Below are 18647 nucleotides of genomic sequence, written 5' to 3' on the forward strand. Positions count from 1 at the left end.
AATGCCATCAAGAGCCTCTGACTGTGCCCAGTCCCCTAAACAAATGTTAAAGCCTTGAGCTGAACTGACATCATGCACCTAGAAAAGCTTTTTCCCCACTCTACTGCTGGGCCTGAAAAACGTCAGAGACACCCCCACCAGATCAGTCAGTAATCTGCCCCTAGTCTATAAGTGGTGAGAGGAAAAATCTATATGGTGTGGCATACCTTCCTTTTCCTGTGTATTTGTGGCAATCAGAATTTAATGGCTGCATTGTGTAATCTGGTTTTGTTCACTTATAGCTCTCCTTTTAAGACAGTAACAATGCCCCAAATTTTGTTTTGTGAAATCACCCTTTCATTAGGCGGGACTTTCCAGATCTTGATAAACCATGCGCCAAGCACTTCTGTTACAAACAATCATGTGGGTCAAATCTATTTTTTAAGTGTTGAAATAATGAAAATATTGTTCGTTGCAAATCAGAGAGTGTACCAATTGCTCTTACAAATGCAGGGTTATAAATAAACATGGTTACAAGTTACAGGTACATAGTAAACACATTTATAAGAAGTTTGAAACAAATTGCCTATTTCATTTTTATATTTCCTTTTTTCAAAAGCCGTTTTTCCCCCCCCTCAGTATAGCCATTCATCCGAGAGAAGCAATCGTGGGTCATTAGCAACCTCTGGATCTCCAGCTGGACAGCCCCAGTTTCTGTTATTTATTCAGCTAGTCTTACAACCTTGAATGCGCACAATGTCTGGAAGCTGGAGAGAGACAGGATATGGAGCAGCCAAACCGTAGACTAGAAACTAGGGGTCCGTAAATTCAAAACCCATTTCTGCCTCTGATGAGCTGTGGGATTTGGGAAAATCGACTTAACCCTTCTCCGAGCCTTGGTACCCCCTCCCATATGGACTCAACTCCATCCTAGGAGGGTGGGAGATCTCAAAAGCAATGCCAGGGATGAAAGTAAAAATTTCTTGTATAGAATGGCGAGCAAGCATTCACAGAGTGGGCGGGGAGAGAGGTAGCAGAGACTAGCAGGGGCAAATGAGAAAAAGCCAGGGCGTGAGCATTGGCTGCTGGCATTGTAGCTCCTCCGCCACCCAGGCCCATGTAGGCTTAAGCACCCGCCGTCATGGTGGCAAAATCACTTTCAAACCAAAACAGCCATTCTGGCAATCTTGGGTTTACTAGAGCCGAGTTCCAGCCTGATCCGGTTTCTTTTCACTCCTAATATAAATACCTGTAAAGCCCTTAAAAGAATTAAAAGAGCTGGACCGAAATAATAGCCTCCTACAACTTTACTTCAGTCAGTACAGCACCCTGTATTGTATTTTGGTGATGCTATTGATTCATCGCTTGCTACTGATCCATCGTTTGGATGCATGTCAGCAATCATGGTGATGGCATAGAGGACCTTCCCATTCGCCCTTTTAACTACATCCCCTAATAGTACTTTTCTCTGCCATACCGAGTGTATTCATTACACCTCTAGGAAACAGCACTTCCCTTCTGTCCCTGATAAAGGCGAGTTGGGCAGAAATTCAACAATGAATAAATTTGTCCCTCTCCTTGCTCCTTCCACTGCCTCTGCAAGACAAACTTTCCCACAAAGCAGAAATCTCAAAATTACCATTTATAAGCATCTGTGGGTTAATTTCTATGTCTCATGCTCCAATTCCTTTAAGAAATGGAGGCCTGCCCCAAGTCCCGGGATAGCTACCCTCTGAGGTAAGAAATGGTCGGCTTAATTGCAGGCCACACTTAGTAGTACTGATATTTACTGACGATCCACTGGGTGCAAAAGTCCTTTACCCCACAGAGGAATGAGATGGTTGTGGGGTTTCTGGAAGACCTGGTCGACTGCTGGGAAAGGTGAGATTCTGAGTTACCTAGTCAAGGAAATTGGGAGAGAGTGAAAATGAGTTCAGGCATTTTTTCATAAGTTGATGTTTGTCTGCTGAAGTTTTCTTTCAGTTCCTGCTCTATAACCTGATGAGTCAAATTTTATGGGAGGTGATCAATTTCCCAATCATTTTCTTTACAGACTGCCCCACTATTAATTACAATATTTTCAAATGTATGTATGCTTATAGCATCTTACTTCTCAGTAACATCAAATCAATGCATCATATTTATTGAGGGTTTACTGTATGCAGAGCATTGTACTAAGCGCTTGGGAGAATACAGTATAACAATCTAACAGACATATTCCCTGCTCACATCAAGCTTACAGTCTAGAGGACTTTATGATGCTACTTTATTTTCCCCCAAGGAGGGGAAACTCTAGGAGGGATGCATGTAAAGGGGACATTGAGGCACAGCACAGTGTAGAGGCTTGTACAATTCCCAATTCTGAATCCTGATTTTTGACTCCCAGTCATGCACTTCCTGCCTGTACCCCCCTCCTCCTTTAGCATGGAATGTGGTATGTGAAACTGGATGTTCTCTTGGATCAGCAAATGCCTAAATTGGGTTTCTCAGGTTCTAATCTATCCAGAGCTCAATGGGGGCCTTTGATATTGGAATGGCTCCTCCGCCGGTTTCAGCCAACTTCCATAAAGTTCAGAATTTGGTGAGCGGTTCCCTTCGAAAGTTTACATTAAATATTCTGCCACTCATGGCTCCATATGGAATTGTTTAAGTTTAAAGCTCAGAAATAAATACCTCGCCTCAGACGTACTGTAAGGCTTTGTCCATTGAAACGCAGCAGCTGTTTCATTACTAACACAGAGCAGGTAACAACGGCTCAAAGAAACTGCACTTTTATAACAGGTTTTTCTGGGCCGGCTTCAGTCACAGTTACTCGACGCTGTAGTTCTGAGCAGGACTCTCGTGGTCCGGAAGGAAAGATAATGGCTTTACCCGCCATCCTCCAAAGCAGTAGTGGATCAGGGGGTGCCCCAGCCCACTGCTAAGTGGTCCCACTGCTCAGAGAGCGGACCCCCTTGCCAACTACCCGCAGTTGATCTCTGTCCCTCTCAGATCCAGCACAGCTTGTGCCATGATTCTGTAATGTCTCCTATAAATCCAGTTCCAGGACATAAGCCCAGCTGTGGACTCTGCCACCAGTAGCAGAGACCTGGATTCAAACTTCATAACTTTTCCACATAAATTTTTTGTAAAAAAGATTTGAGAGAAAACATGTATCATTGTAACAGTCTGGTTTCCGTTGCTCATGAATCAAACCACTGGGATTTTCAGTTGGAGAAAAATAGCAGTAGGTATAATATTCAAAAATATTTTTTCCAACTTCCTAAAAAAAAGCAAAATTTTGTTAGTGCTTCTGAACAAATCGAAATATCTCGAATGAGGCACAGGACTGGTAATTCAGAAGCATCTAAGCTTCCTAACGAGATCCTAAAGATTTGTAAAGTCCTAACCAAGAAGTAGAAAAACAAAAGTAAGAAAGCATTTGATTCCATTATTTTATGTATGCATGCGTATGTATAAAAAATATAGATATATGTGTGTATTGGTGAGAGACACCCTGCTGAGCTGTCTCCCTGAATTCCCGAAACAAACCGATCCTAAGGAAGTAGTTTCCTTGGTAACCGTAACCTCATGAAAACTCCTAGAACTTCCTACTCTAGTTGTGGGGTCTTTTAAAATGTCCCTGTTAGCGCAAGAGATATTTTAGAATCAAATATTTTGCAGCTGTTGACAGAGAGGGGGAAAGAGGAGGAAGAGAGAGGAAAATATTGAGCCCTTTTAAACTTGTCTCGAAGGCATAAACACATTCCTTTACATTCCAAATCTAATGGCTGTGTAGACTTTCCCTTAGGTGATAGTTTGAATCTTTTTAATGATATCATAGAAGGGGAAGCACCACATGAATGGCATCAAATTCCACTAGGGAAAACTTGATTTGAGTACTCAGGCATATGTACACTTATACAGATATGAATGCTGACATGTTACTAATGCATTCCACCGTGTCTTAATGATACAGGATCTTTCAGAGAGTGGATTTTTTTTTTTAATGGGGAACATCACCTTGGATTAAGTGGGTTGATTAAAGACAGCTCTGTAAGCCGAATGCTGAGAAAGACCCTTTATGTACTCTTTGGTTTTGTGGTTTGACAATTGCTTTCTAACTCTGCTCTAGATCTGCTGTAAATCTCCTCTGGGGAAGTTTTTTTTTTCCTCTTAAATGTATTTGATTTAATCAAGTATTAAACGATACTCCTTCAGCTAGATGCAGGCTTTTAGGGGGATTAACAGGATTGTCATCTACAGCGAGGAAAATGGTCTGGTTTTGACATTTGAGTCATGCCATCCCCCCAGAAACAACGAAGGATTTGTGGAAATATCTGTGACTGTGAGCGGGGACCTCCAAGTCTCCCCAGAAAAAAAGAGAATGGCAGTGTAGGTGTGCAGCACCAGGTCGGATCCATCTCCTATCTTGTATGACTTTTTCCTTGAGAAAATAAATGATCAGGAGTGTTTTTCTGGAGGGACCTGATGTGGGAATACATTTCAGAGAATGGAAACCAGATGAAGGAAGCGCTTCAAGAGGGAGGGGGAAAAGTAAATTCACGAATTTAGTGTGCTAGCAATTGATGTCCTAAACTATTTTCTAACGTATTTTTTTTTCTATTCAATCTAATGCCAGATTTAGCCATCCTAATGTGGCCCAGATTTCCCAAATCAGGGCAGGCTGAGCAGGAAATCAGTGGATCGAGTTTAGGGTACTTATGGAATGGGTTTTGTTTAGAAAACCTGCCCAGGGGAGTCTTGCTATCCCACCGCGAACTGATCGAAGATCAGAGATGAAAGGAGATGTGATCAAGGCAGAGGTTTCATTAATAGAGTAATCCTGAAAAGGCTTGAGATGTTATTTTACAAGGACGGAAACCTGTTCAGGTTGGGGAATTGTCACCCCTAGGTCCCCATTCAAATGCAACTTGGGAAATTTAAGGCATTTGAAAGATACCACAGTGGATGAGGTATCTTGTATGTGGAATGCTGTCTTTGATCCAAAGATCCCCCAGCACATGAGAGACAAGTGAGTGGTGATGTCATTGAACCATAGAAAATATAGACAAAGTACATTAAGTAACTTTCCTAAGGTCACACACATCCCTTAATGGAATCCAGGACCTCTGGATCTGTTTGGCCAGGCCTTTAAACCACATATGAATAACTGACTAAACATATTGGCCATGTCTGCATGAAATCAAGTGTGTTTTTTCAGGGAAATTTGCTAATGGAAAATTGGGGTTTTTTGACCCAATTCTCCCTTGTAAACCTTAAGATTGGGCACAAACCTAATGTGCAGAAGGATCACATCACGCATTCAGGACAAGTTGACTGCTATTCCCAGCACTCAATCAATCAGTGGTATTTATTGTGCATTTACTGTGTGTGCAGAGTCGCATACTGAGCCTGGGAGTAAACAGTGGAGTTGTATTCTACACCCTGTCCACAAGGTACTTGCAGTCTTGTGGGGAAGACAGACAATAAAATCAATTACAGATATGGGAAACAGGAGAATATGAGGATATATAAAATCAGTGCTGTGGGGGTAGGGGTGGTGTGAGTATCAAAGTGCATAAAGGGTATAGTCCCAAGTGCATTGGTGACAAAGAATGGAGGGAGAATAAGGTGGGGAGATGAGAAGTTAGTCAGGGAAGGCTTCCTGGAGGAAATACGGTTTTTAGTAGGGCTTTGAAGATAGGGAATGAGGTGGTCTGTTGGATATGAAGGGGCAGGGGGTTTCAGGCAGGAGAGAGGGCATAAGCAAGGCATCAGCAGCAAGAAAGATGAGATCAAGGCACAGTAAGTAGGTCAGTTCTAGAGGAGTGAAGTGTGTGAACTGTATTATAGTGAAAGAGGAGATGGGAGTAGGCAGGAGGGGGAGAGAGAACTGCAGCCGGTGGTGAGGCATCTTTGAGTTGCAGAGATGGACGGACAGCCACTTGAGGTCTTTGAGGACTAGGGAGACATGCGCAGAATATTTTCTTTTAGAAAAATGATCCAAGCAGCAGAGTGAAGCAGGGACTGGAGGGGGAAAGGCTAGAGACAGGGAGGTCAGTGAGGAGGCTGATGCAGAAGTCAAGGCAGGATATTCCCATACTCATTCATTACATTCCCTTTTCTTTCTGTTATGGAAAGCAGTGTGATTTAGTGGATATAGCACAGGCCTGAGAGTCAGAAGGACCTGGGTTCTAAACCCGACTGCCAGTTGTCTGCTGTGTGAGCTTGGGCAAGTCATTTAATTTCTCTGTGCCTCAGTTACCTCATCTGTGAAATGGGGATAAAGGCTGTGCATCCCATGTGGGACAGGGAAGGTATCCAACCTTATCACCTTGTATCTACCCCAACGCTTGAAACAGTACTTGACACACAGTAAACACTTAATAAATACCATCTTCATCATTTATATCTGGTTACCTGCACAGGTCAAAGACTTCATAAATTCAGAGCTCCTGGCACAACTGTATTCTTCTGAAGACCAAAACACCCTGATGGAGGAGTCAGCAGAGCAGGCTCAGCGTCGAGATGAAATGCTCCGAATGTACCAAGCCCTGAAAGAAGCCCTAGTTATCATTGGGGACATCAGCACCGCCACCGTATCCACTCCTGCACCTCCACCAGTGGATGATTCCTGGTTACAACATTCCCGCAGGTAGCGAGGAGCCCTTCAGGCTCCTTGAGGTCTTTCACACTCCATCTGGGCCTAGCATCACTTTAAATGAGCTAAACAGTAGAGTGTCCAGCCAACCGAGCCATTTTAGCACTGGGTTAGGATCCAGACTAGTTAGACATTCGATAGTGCCCCTCTCACTCAGGGAGCTTGCCTGGCCCAAAATAGAGGGACTGGCATAGCTCGAGGGCACGAGCTGGCTGGCAATCCAGATTTTCCACTGCAAATGGTTGGCCAAAAGCACCACCACCCAAAGTCGTATGAATGGGCATGTGGGAGCAGATTTAGGTTGAGGCCTGACCAACACCTACCGCCCAGGATACCGGAGGATGCAACCCATAAAGGCCAGAGAAACTATTGGGTAGGGACTGTCTCTATGTGTTGCCAACTTGTACTTCCCAAGCACTTAGTACAGTGCTCTGCACACAGTAAGCCCTCAATAAATACGATTGATGATGATAAAGAAGGAGTGTGGCCTAGTGCAAAGAGCATGGTCCTGGGAGACAGGAGACCTGGGTTCTGATCCTGGTTTTGCCACTTACCTGCTGCGTGACCTTGAGCAAGTCACAACTCCTCCATGCCTCAGTTCTCTTGAATGCAAAATGGGGATTCAATACCTGTTCTCCCTCCTGCTTAGACCGTGGGACCACATATGGGACCTGGTTATCTTGTATCTATCCCAGAGCTTAGTACAGAGCTTGGCACAGAGTAAGCACTTAACAAATACCACAATTATTATTATTTATTATTATCAGGTAGCTGGCCAAGGGTCAATGCATTCGATCATCAGAGGCACCTACAGAAATGTATTTCAAAATATCTAAGGAAGTTAAAGCAAATACTCTGCTGCCTTGGTGCTGTTTTCTTTTCACCCTCACAGTGTCTTGATATTCCTCAGACTCCAATTCCAGGTCACCCCATTGCTGCTGCTGCTGCTGCTGCTGCTGCTGCCCAGCTAACAACTGCTATCAATCAATCAGTCAATAATATTTATTGAGTGCTTACTATGTGCAAAGCACTGTACAAAGCATTTAGAGTCGGCAGACACGTTCGCTACCCACAATGAGCAATGCCACACTGTTTGAGATTTTGCTTCACTGTGATTTTGAGGGATTTTTACTGCTCGTCGCGTTTACAATTTTTCCATTTCAGCTCACCATAGATCAGCTGTTGGATATCTTGCTGTCATCCATTCTCCTCACATCCCACCCAGCAAAAGTGTGATGTGACAAGCATCGTTTTGGCTTAACTACGTTTCAGGGTCTCACTGATTGGTTAAGTATTGTGTGCTGGTGGCATTGGCGGAACTGATGTAGAAGTTGAGTATCATGTCTTTGTTAAGTCCAGGTCATAATAATAATAACAATAATAGCAGTTGTGGTATTTGGTAATCATTTCCAGTGTGCCAAGCACGGTACTAAGCACTGAGGTATATACAAGATAACCAAGAGGGACACAATCCCTGTCACATATGTGGCTCTCAGTCATCACAACTGTTCAACAACTGTTAAATAGTGCAGTTGCTTTATTTACCTTCAGTTTGGTCTGAATCTAGATGCCATGTTGGCACCACACTTTATCAGTCTTCCCAAAAGACATACTAATCTTCCTGATACAGTTTTCTAATTCCTTGCCCATCCTTGCATCTCAGACAATGGACAGTTCTAAGCACTGGGGGTAAAATATAACAATCTGGTTGGACACAGTCCCCGTTCCATTTGGGGCTCACAGTCTAAGTACGAGGGAGGACAGCAATAATAATAATAATGCCATTTGTAAGCACTTACTATGTGCCAAGCTCTGTTTTAAATGCTGAGATAGATACAAGGTTATCAGATTGTCCCACGTGGGGCTTACAGTCTTAATCCCCATTTTACAGATACGGTAACTGAGGCACAGATAAGTTAAGTGACTTGCCCAAAGTCACACAGCTGACAAGTGGCGGAACTGGGATCAGAACCCACGACCTCTGACTCCCAAGCCTGTGTTCTTTCCACTAAGCCATGCTGCTTCTCTCTTCTATTTCATCCCCATTGTACAGATGAGGAAACTGAGGCACAGAGAAGTTAAGTAACTTGTCCAAGGTCACACAGCTGGCAATTGGCAGAGCCAGGATTAGAACCTAGGTCCTCTGACTCCCAGACTCATGCTCTTTCCTCTAGAGCACCCTGCTGATTCTGCTAAATGCTGTGGGCATTGCAGACAACTCAGCATATTTAGACCTTCCAAGGAATTTGAGCTACAATTAAATTATAGTGTTCAACAGCCAGTACTATATAAACCTATGCAAATGAGTCAAATAAGGAAACTCAATATTGCCAAAACTGTTTAAAGACATACTAGAGTCACTATTCAACAAATTCAAATGGCAAGAGAGGATCAACATTACCAGCAAGTGAAAACACTTTGATGTCTGTATTGTATATTTTTTTATTTTTTATGGTATTTGTTAAGCGCGTACTATGTGCCAGGCACTGTACTAAGTGCTGGGTTAGATACAAGTTAATCAGGTTGGACACAGTCCCTTTCCCACATAGGGTCCACAATCTTAATCCACATTTTACAGATGAGGTAACTGAAGCAGAGAGAACTAAAGTAATTTGCTCAAGGTCACACAGCAGACAAGTGGCAGAGCTGAGATTAGAACCCAGCTCCTTCTGTCTCCCAGGCCTGTGCTCTATTCATTGAGGCAGCACTGCTTATATTTGCAAATGACACTATGGAGTTGAAAGGGAAATGCAAGAAGCACTCACACATAATCGATAGATCTGAATTTGAGAAACCAAATTGAATCCATAACAAATATTGCTGAATGGGTCCATTTGTATAAGTGATGAAGAAGTGGAAAAAGTGGAAAAGTACATCTATCTGTTGGCCAGGAAATAGACAGGGCAAACCCAGTCAACAGTAGATGCAGAAGGAGGAGGAAAGCAACATGGATTGATTTCAATAAAATCAGAACTTCACAGGAGGAAATTAAGCTGCCCATGAAGAAATATAGACTGTTTCTCCATCAGTGATAACTGAAAAGCAGTGAATGGCCTAGTGAATAGAGCACAGGCCTGGGAGACAGAAGGTCCTAGGTTCTAGCCCCGGATTTGCCACTTGTCTGCTGTGTGACCTCGGCTCAGTCACCTAACTTCTCTGTGCCTCCGTTACCTCATCTGCAAAATGGGGATTATGACTGGGAGTCCCATGTGGGACATGGACTGTGTCTAACTTGATTACCTTGTATCTGCACATGCTCAGAACAATGCCTGGCACATAATGAGTGCTTAACAAATACTATTAAAAAACATGGATTGGAATATTAGTTGATCACACACGTTAAGGAAGCAATAAGAACTGGGCCCAAAGAACACTACTAACCAGGGTGTTTCCACGTTCCACCCAATACCAGAAAGTGAAACAAGTGTCAAAGATGAGGTGCAACCCATATACAGAGCAAGCATTATCGTTTGTCAGTGGGACAACAGCTGGAATTCCTACCTAGCTGAATGAACCCCAAGAAGCAGAAAGTATCTTTGTAAAAGAACAAAAATACACTCACAGATTCAGTGACAAAACGGAATGGTCAGCACGGTCAGGAGAGAATAGGGTGATGGGTTGCCAACTTGCATTCTTAGATGAATGAAAAAGAACAATTTGGATTGAAAGATGAAAGAATTAAAAAAATCTTATTGTACCAGTTGCTGTGTTGCAGATCTATGGAACAATCTTCAACAGAGAACTGTTGTAGTAAAATTCCTGGACAAGGGATAACTGCAATATCTAAAATAAATGCAAATAATTCATTGTCATCAGATACTGTGCTGAGCACAGGAAGTCTTTGTCCTGCATAACCAAGGTTGGCTCAGGACCCTCCTCCAAGTACAGGCTGGTCAGTGGTCTTTACTTCCTCTCAAAACACAGCGGTAAATTGTATATGTTCTGCAGCAATAGGTTTTATCTTCTCAACCTTTTTGAATGTTGCTAAATTGTTGTGGGGAAATAGTACCATTTAGTGTCCATACAAATTTTTCTAACCCTCAAACTGGGCTTTGAGTTCACTTTTTCCTTCCCTGGGCCCCCACTTCCCTCCTTCATTATGCTCACCTCCTCTTGTTCCCTCCTAAATCACTAGACTCTATGAATGAAAACATTTGACTCGTTCCCCTCCCAACATAATCCCCCAGGAAATGACTTAAAGAAAGACCAGAAAGTAGAAGCAGAAGTTTATTACGGCTCTTTTGGCTTGCTGCCTGATTTCCTTTATACCCTAGGCACATGTTTATTTGAACGCCTGCTGATTTATACATAGTGCCCTAAAGTTTTCAGGGTAAACTTTCCTCCAAACAGTGAGCTGCTTTCTTTTCAGGAAGTCATTTGCTCACCCGAAGAATCAGGCTCAATGTAATTCTGCACAGCTCTAGAAGGGTATGCGTGTGTTTGTTAATAGAGAGGAGCGGGCAGAAAGGACATCGTTGAATTGAAGAGGCGCTGAGAATCACAGGCCATTCTTCTGAACCCACGGCGGTCTGAAAATGGCAAAGCGATTAGAGAAAACGGTCAGGTTGGTGGGGTCAGTTCAGATTTTGTTTGTCTTCCTCTCCTCAGGTCACCCCCTCCAAGCCCCACCACCCAGAGGAGGCCGACATTAAACACTCCTCCGACCAGACCCATATCTGGGCGTGGACCCGCTCCAGCTATACCGTCTCCTGGCCCCCAGGCAGGGGCTCCACCAATCCCATTCCGTCCAGGACCATTACCGCCTTTCCCCAACAACAGCGATGCCTTTGGTGCTCCCCCGCAAGTCCCGTCACGACCAACCCGGGCCCCTCCCAGCGTCCCCAGGTAAGGCTTCAAGCAAGTTAGCAAGGAGGCTCTGTGGTTCTCGTCTCATAGGAGGACACACGTGGCTTCTTGGGAATTGAAAACTGCAGCCACCTCTTGTCTGCAATTTTCATATCCCTGGAAAGAAATGAAAGATCAGTGGGGTCTGCCTGGCCTGGCAGTCTGCAGGCCAGGGTTTAAACCATTCATTTTAGCACCCTAGGGGACCGCAATCAAAATCTCCCATTTACAAACTGACTGGACTGAACTGAACCAAAGAAAACTCAATCCCTCTGGCTGACACCGTGGCATATCCTTCTTTGGGGAATCAAGAGGGAGGATTTCAAGAGAGGGGGCCATAGGTATTTGCTTCTCACCAATGACTTCTTCATATTCAGTGAAGTTCCAGAATGCCATTGACTTCCTAGGAAATCGCTTGTGTAGTCTCGGAAGCACATTAAAAAAAAAATCACTTCCACATAAATTGAGAGGCATTAGTAAGAATCTGACTTTCACACAATAACCTCTTATGGATGAGAATTTGTGTTAGGGGAAGAGGGTAACCATGGGCCTTTTCAGAATAAATTGTGGGCAATTAGGAGCAGATTTTTTTTACATATAATCATGAAGTGAAATAGATTTATAATCTATAGATGGAGCTATAATAATAAGCTATAACCAACTATCTGCTCGCATCTATCCCCAAATGTTCAAAAAAATGCATCTATTGTAAATTATACAGACAGTAAGGACTTCAAGGTAGAAAGAATTAGAGCTCTCCCAACTTTTAAGAGAATGAAAAGGGCACATTCTTCTTCTCCCCTGTGAGGAAGCTATTTTCCATAAAAGACCATGAAGTGAATACATGTTCAGGGCTTCCTGAAAATCCAGCCCAGACTTTCACCTAAATGGGTATTATCCTTCTAGTGCCTGTTCAGCATGTCGTTCCCCCACCATCCCCAAGCCCCCCCCCACCCAAAAAAAAAAAAATGAATTTCAGCACGCTTACCGAAACAAACTTAGAATCTGCCCATCTCCCGGAGTGCTGATTTAGGGAACTTCAGACACAAAGGAATTTTGTCTGCCACAGTGCCAGCAAGAGGGCCGGGGGAGGGGGGGAAAGCTTGCCTAGAAAACAGATGTGGAGAATTTTGACCTATTCACTATTAGACGGAACCATAGCAGCCTAACCTTGATTTAGTCTGTCTGTCCTTGGAAAGGGAGCTTGCGTTTTCTTGCCTGTCTAGCATGATGGCTTTCCTTCCCTCTTCAGATAAGATGGTTTGCCAAGAGCATGTGTGAAAGCGATCTTCCGACTGCTAAACTGCAGGGTTCAGCTGGGTGGAGCCACCCACGCCATGCCGTGGCTCTCGGAAAATGTCGAGCCCGGAGGGTTTCGGTAGCTGTCGAGGCTGTCTTTGCTGGCAAGGAAAGAAATTGCTGGGAAAGAGGGACACCGAGTTTAAAATACCTTCACCATGGAGACAAATACGCTAGCCGTTCCATTTAGAAAACAAACTAATAAACACAAGCAGCCCCGCTGCTGTTTTCTCTGGATTTGGGATAAGCTGACTTTGAGGAGGTTGGGGCGGGGGCGGGATAAACCGACTTTGGAGGCTAGGATTTAACATCATGCTCCCTCGCTCACCTCGGGAGCTTTCTGATGAGGCACTTCCCACCCCAGGGCTTGTTTTAGGAGCCATCAATCAATCATTGGTAATAATCTATCAGTCGGTGGAATTTATTGAGGGCTTACTGAATGTACAGCACTGTATTAAATGCTTGGGAAAGGGCAATATGATAGAGGAGGGAGATCCAATCCCTGCTCACAAGGAGCTTACAGGCTAAAGGAGAAGCCATCATCTGATGGGCAACGGGGTGTGTGCGGAGAATGCACCCACAGGGGGGAGGAGGTACCAAGGTGCTCCTCTTAGGAGGTGAAATTGATGCTTTTCATTCCCTTTCCACTCTTGCCTGGTGCATCCCTCCTGACTCCACAGCTACCATCCTTGCCCTAGCCCTGGCCTCATTGTCATTCAGGTGTCACTGAAGGGGCAAAAACTCCTTTCAACTCTATAATCTGTAGGCCTCCGGAGACCGTTTCCCCTGCAAAACTCAGCATCCCTCCTCAGAGTCACAGATGCCTTGATTTGAAAATGGCCCCAAATTCAAAACAGAGATGCGGCTATGGAATGGAATGGGCAAGGCAGGCCAAATGAGGGAATTGAGAGGGAAATCCCTGTGAGGCAACATCCACCTGAGAGACAAAATCTGCCAGGATCCTGATGCCTGTTAAAAATTTGGTTTTTCGATGGATAATTTAGCTATGTGCCGCCTGTTTCTAATAAAAGCCAGAGCAGAAATCTTTGTAAATTCAAGCCAGAGGAGGTTTAAGATTTCACACACATACAAAATTTCAGGAACAGTTTTTGTTGAAACTTTACCTTTGTTTTCTGTATATATTTCCCTCGGCCCTACCTGGTTTACTGTTATTTTCACTTGATATTTATTTTAAACCCAAAGTACAATTATCCATCATATCCAGGAAAACAGCAGGCTTAGCTTTCCGAGAAGGAAGTTTCATTTTTCAAGTTCCTGGCTTCCAAGAGAGCTCTTTCTGCTCTCTGTGAAAGAGGAACTCGTAACGTGACAAGACAACATGAGCAGTGTTCTTGGCCCCTCCCTGCTGGGTTGTAATATTACAAAAGCAATAACTGAGCCTTTAGAGAGAGAGGATGTCGACATTTGGTGTTTTCCTGCACATACCTTTCCCCTGGATAATCTACCACTTCATTAGCAAGTTATGACCTTGCCTTTTAAGACAGAATTCTAATTTTATTAAACCCGATTCAGAGTTAATCAAAGAACTTGCAAACTTACAGAAACCATAAGCTTTCTGCTTTTTTTTTATTGTTTCCCATTTAAAATGAGTGGGGGGCTGGGGGAGGAGAGAGGAGATGGAGTCAGTTTTGGCCCAGCATTCTTCAACTTCTCAAGGGTTTATGTTCATCAAGCCTTCCTGTTTGGCAGCAGAAAACATTTGTGGGATGCGTGCCTGTCTTAATTAATTCCATCTGAATTTTAGTCGGGTGCGGTGTGGGATGGGGGGTGGGGTGGTGGGCAAGAAATCGATCTCCACAAAGCTTGCTAGTATGAGTGCTACTTTTGTTAGCTAGCTGATTGGGCAGCGTTCTAATTCCTGAGCCATTTCCAGAAGAGTGGAAGTCCTGTGTCCTCCTCCTCTGCCCCTGTCCACCCCCGACTCACCACCCATTCCCCACTCTGAGCTCTTCAGGAAGAACCAAAGCTGCTAGAAAACCCAGCTGTACACTTGCTCAGTAAGATGATTTTAAACAGACACTATTAGTCCCATTATGATTTTGTTCCCTCCCCAAAGATCATAATCTCCATCAAACACTAACTTGAGTTCTCACATGGTTATTTTGGGTTGCCGCTCCTCAAAATTAGTTTATTGGGAAATACAGCTTTGCCATTAACAGAACAAATTAGCTGAATTGGAGTGTGTTTTTCCTGGCGACAAAATTCTCTGGCATTAGTTCATGAGCTCACACTCTCTCCTCCCCTCCCCTTTTCCTGGACTGGGCTGTCTCGCGTTATCTAGGGAAAAGGGGCTTGTTCCAAAAGAGAGGCCATCTTCAGTGCTTTCATTGTGCAGAGCACCACTGTAGCAGTTTGTCTCCCCGCTTCCTATACTCCACCCCTTAACCCCAAACAAACCACCAACAAAAAAAGGGTCAAAAATTGGCCTGCCTCTGTAAACTCCCTTGTCTAGCTGCAGCTCCCTTCTTGGCAGAGAATTTGTCTACCAACTCTGTTTCAGTGTATTCTCCCAAGCACTTAGTACAGAGGTCTGCCCACAGTAAGCGCTCAGTAAATATGATTGATGTAATATTTCAGCATCAGGTTTACTTGGGGTTCCAAAGTTGCACCAGACTTGGCTCATGGGCTTAACTACCCTATCACAACACCCATGTGACAAGGCTTCCCTGAGATACCTGTTTCCCCTAGTGACTTGTTCACCAAGCAAGTGGTCCCAGAAAAAAAGCTCATTTTAAAAGCCACTGACCAAATGTGTCTGAAGGGAGAGGCAGCATTAGATTCGTGTTCCTTCCTGTTTGGCGAAAGGCCCAAGTGATTCCACCTATGACTTTGGGGCTTCCCTTTTGGGTAGCTGACAGGCTGCGATGTCTTTCTTGTACAAATTTCTTCTAATGAAGATTAACATGGACTCACTGATATTTAAGGAACAGTCATCTTTTTTCATTTTTCAGTCAGCCTGTCAAATTTTGCCTAAGGAAATGCCCACAATTCTGAGAGGGCCATTGCATCTTTAACATCAAAATTTGCTGTCAGGGAAGGTGAATCTCTGAGTTGACCTCGATTTTGTGGGTTAGGCCACATGGACAACTACCCTGCTACTGTGACTGGCCTCTTGATTCTTCATGCTGAAGCATGGAGTTGATCTCATTCAACTAGTGGCCCTCTAATATTATGGTTACTTCTAGAAATTGGCTGTTATCTAGATAAACACTGAATTCATCCTCTGATATATGGTTTCAACTTAATGTTTTCCTTTCTTAGCCTTCCCCCTTCTCTCTCTCTCTCTCTCACTCTCTCTCTCTCTCTCTCTCTCTCTCTCACACACACACACACACACACACACACACACCCTTTGTTTTTAAAAAAAGGAAAAGAAACACTTTGGTCAAAAGGAAGTGGCTCTTATTTTTAGCAGTCCTGGGCTTGAAAAAAGAAAGATAAACAATGAGGGGCATTTGCCAAGAGGAGAAACAGAAGCCCAAGCTGGATGGGGTGTAGTTGATTCGGAAATATAATGGATCTCATGAGATTGTTGTAAAAATGGGATTTGTCATCAAGACTTTGCCCTTGACTAACACTTGGCAGGTTAGAAATTAGGGGCCATGTTAATTTGGCCCCCTTCCCACCTTAGAGAACTTTATAAACAAGCTGTTAATGGAAAAAAAAATCCATTAAGAATGGTTGCCTGGATTAGTGACATTTTGTTAAATTTGAACAGGTTGCCATTGATCCCCAGAACAATTCCTTTAAAATCTAATTTTGCCCCTGATTTTCTCCCAGAAGGCTTGTGGCCAAGGTAAAATTAATTTGGTGGCTTCTTTCTTGAGCCTAAGAAACTTTCATCCCCCTTTCAAAGGCATTTCTTCCCTACCCTATTTCAGTGTAACTTTCAGTGTGCTCTGAATGGAAATAGCCAGATTTTGGGACAGTGACAGAGCATCACAGGTAAGGTGTAGATTGTTTCCGTGTGGTGTGCGTTTGCTCATATTTCCCAAATTCCAGACTTTGGTGGTAAAAGGGGAGGAAGGAAAATGAAAAAGCCGTCAAGATTGCTTCCGACAAAAATCATGGAATAGAAACGCAGGCAGCCTGTTTTAAGTGTAACAATGCTTCCTTGTGTTCCCAGCAAGAGCTGGCATTGGTTTAACCAAACGCGTGACTACTTCAGTGTTCCATGATAAATAATACCAAATAGATTTCTCATTGTTCTCTTTGGAGCTCTCTACTGCTGGCTGCTCTCTTTAACCAGGAAGTCTTTCCAAAGGGATCCTCGCTCCAATTCCTGCTTTAGTCTCACCTCATGGCTGGAGAAGGACCACTGAGGCAGAAGCCATTCCCATTAGTTCCTCTCCAGTGTAACATTCACTGTCAAGGATTCTTTTTTTTTTTCTGTGTCCAAGCAGCAGCAAATTGTCACCATTTGGAATAAGCTAAATGTTTGCCTGCAAATTGATAACAGGTTTTTTTAAAATTCTAAACTGTAAGCAGATGTATATTGTGGAGGATTCCCAGTAATAGAAGTAGCTGTGATAGTGATGGTATTTATTAAGCGCTTATTATGTGTGTAGCACTGTGCTAAGTGCTGGGGTAATTTCAAGGTAATCAGATTGTATTGATTGGAGCTCACATGATGAATGTCAGTGTAAGGGATATATAAAGGATGTCAGGGATAAATCAGTAAAGTCCTTATCATTTCATTGCTACTGCTGCCTCTTTCTCACCACAATTGAGTGATGATGGCATTTATTAAGCGCTTACTATGTGTAAAGCACTGTTCTAAGCCCTGGGGAGGTTACAAGGTGATCAGGTTGTCCCACGGGGGGCTCACAGTCTTAATCCCCATTTTACAGATGAGGTAACTGAGGCACAGAGAAGTTGTGACTTGCCCAAAGTCACACAGCTGACAAGTGGTGGAGCCAGAATTTGAACCCGTGACCTCTCACTCCAAAGCCCGTGCTCTTTCCACTGAGCCACGTTGCTTCTCCATAGTGATCTTCCACTAAGGAAATTGCAGTTGGGCTGGACTTGGCTTGTTGTTTAAAAATCTGTTTTCCAATAGCTGCAGTTTTCTTTCATGATAAATTATTGTCCTCTCTCCCCTTAACTCCATCAAAGGATCTAAGTCAGGAATGTCATGACGGAACTTCCCAAGTACTTAGTACAGTGCTCTGCACACAGTAAGCACTCAATAAATACAATTGAATGAATGAATGAATGAATGAATGAAGTCCTCTCTTCCCCTAAATCATTGATCACCTTCTGAGTGTGATTAGAATTTAAATAATTCTTAAATAATGCTTATTAGGATTGCTCCAACTGCTATCCACCAGAAAATTCAAATGAAACCTAAAGTACCATATTCACTATTCTAGACACTGGGCCTTTAAGTCTCTCTCGATCAGTCAATGGTATTTATAGAATGCTTACTGTCTGAAGAGCACTGTACTAAGCACTTGGGAAAGCACAGTACAACAGAGTTGGTAGACATGATCCAGTCCCTCAGTCTATCTCAAGCAAGATATGAAATTGATTTGAGAATTGGAGGAGGGGGTGGTGGCCCAATCTGCTTCTTTTAACTGCCATAATATGGAATTTTTTTAATACTTGATATTGGAATTCTCTGACGTCTACCTAAACACAAGTGTCTTTGGTGGGTGGGTGTTAGTCTAAACACAGATTTCCACCCTTCAGTTGCCATAGTTTATTTGCCTGAGACCATGTTATGGCTTAAAACAGTTTTGCATTTTTAACCCTGGAAAGTGTTTTGGAGCAGGGTGGGGAGGGGAGAGAATGAAGAATGTGTGTATGTCAGTGCCAAATTATCAGCAGGTGGACAGTGAGGGTCACATGATCCTGTGAC

At 43.5% G+C, this 18647-nt stretch overlaps 1 protein-coding gene across 10 annotated transcripts in view; it reads left to right on the top strand.

Annotated features, from left to right (window-relative positions):
• DNM3 (dynamin 3) overlaps positions 1-18647 on the top strand; it is a 346807-nt gene that overhangs the window by 309726 nt on the left and 18434 nt on the right. For all 10 annotated transcript variants that reach the window (XM_038758051.1, XM_038758053.1, XM_038758044.1 and 7 more), the window contains 2 exons: positions 6390-6616; positions 11231-11467. In XM_038758051.1, coding sequence (XP_038613979.1) covers positions 6390-6616; positions 11231-11467 — 464 coding nt within the window. The remainder of the gene's footprint in view (positions 1-6389; positions 6617-11230; positions 11468-18647) is intronic.

This window comes from Tachyglossus aculeatus, chromosome 16 (genome assembly GCF_015852505.1).
Source record: "Tachyglossus aculeatus isolate mTacAcu1 chromosome 16, mTacAcu1.pri, whole genome shotgun sequence".
Classification (NCBI taxonomy): domain Eukaryota; kingdom Metazoa; phylum Chordata; class Mammalia; order Monotremata; family Tachyglossidae; genus Tachyglossus; species Tachyglossus aculeatus.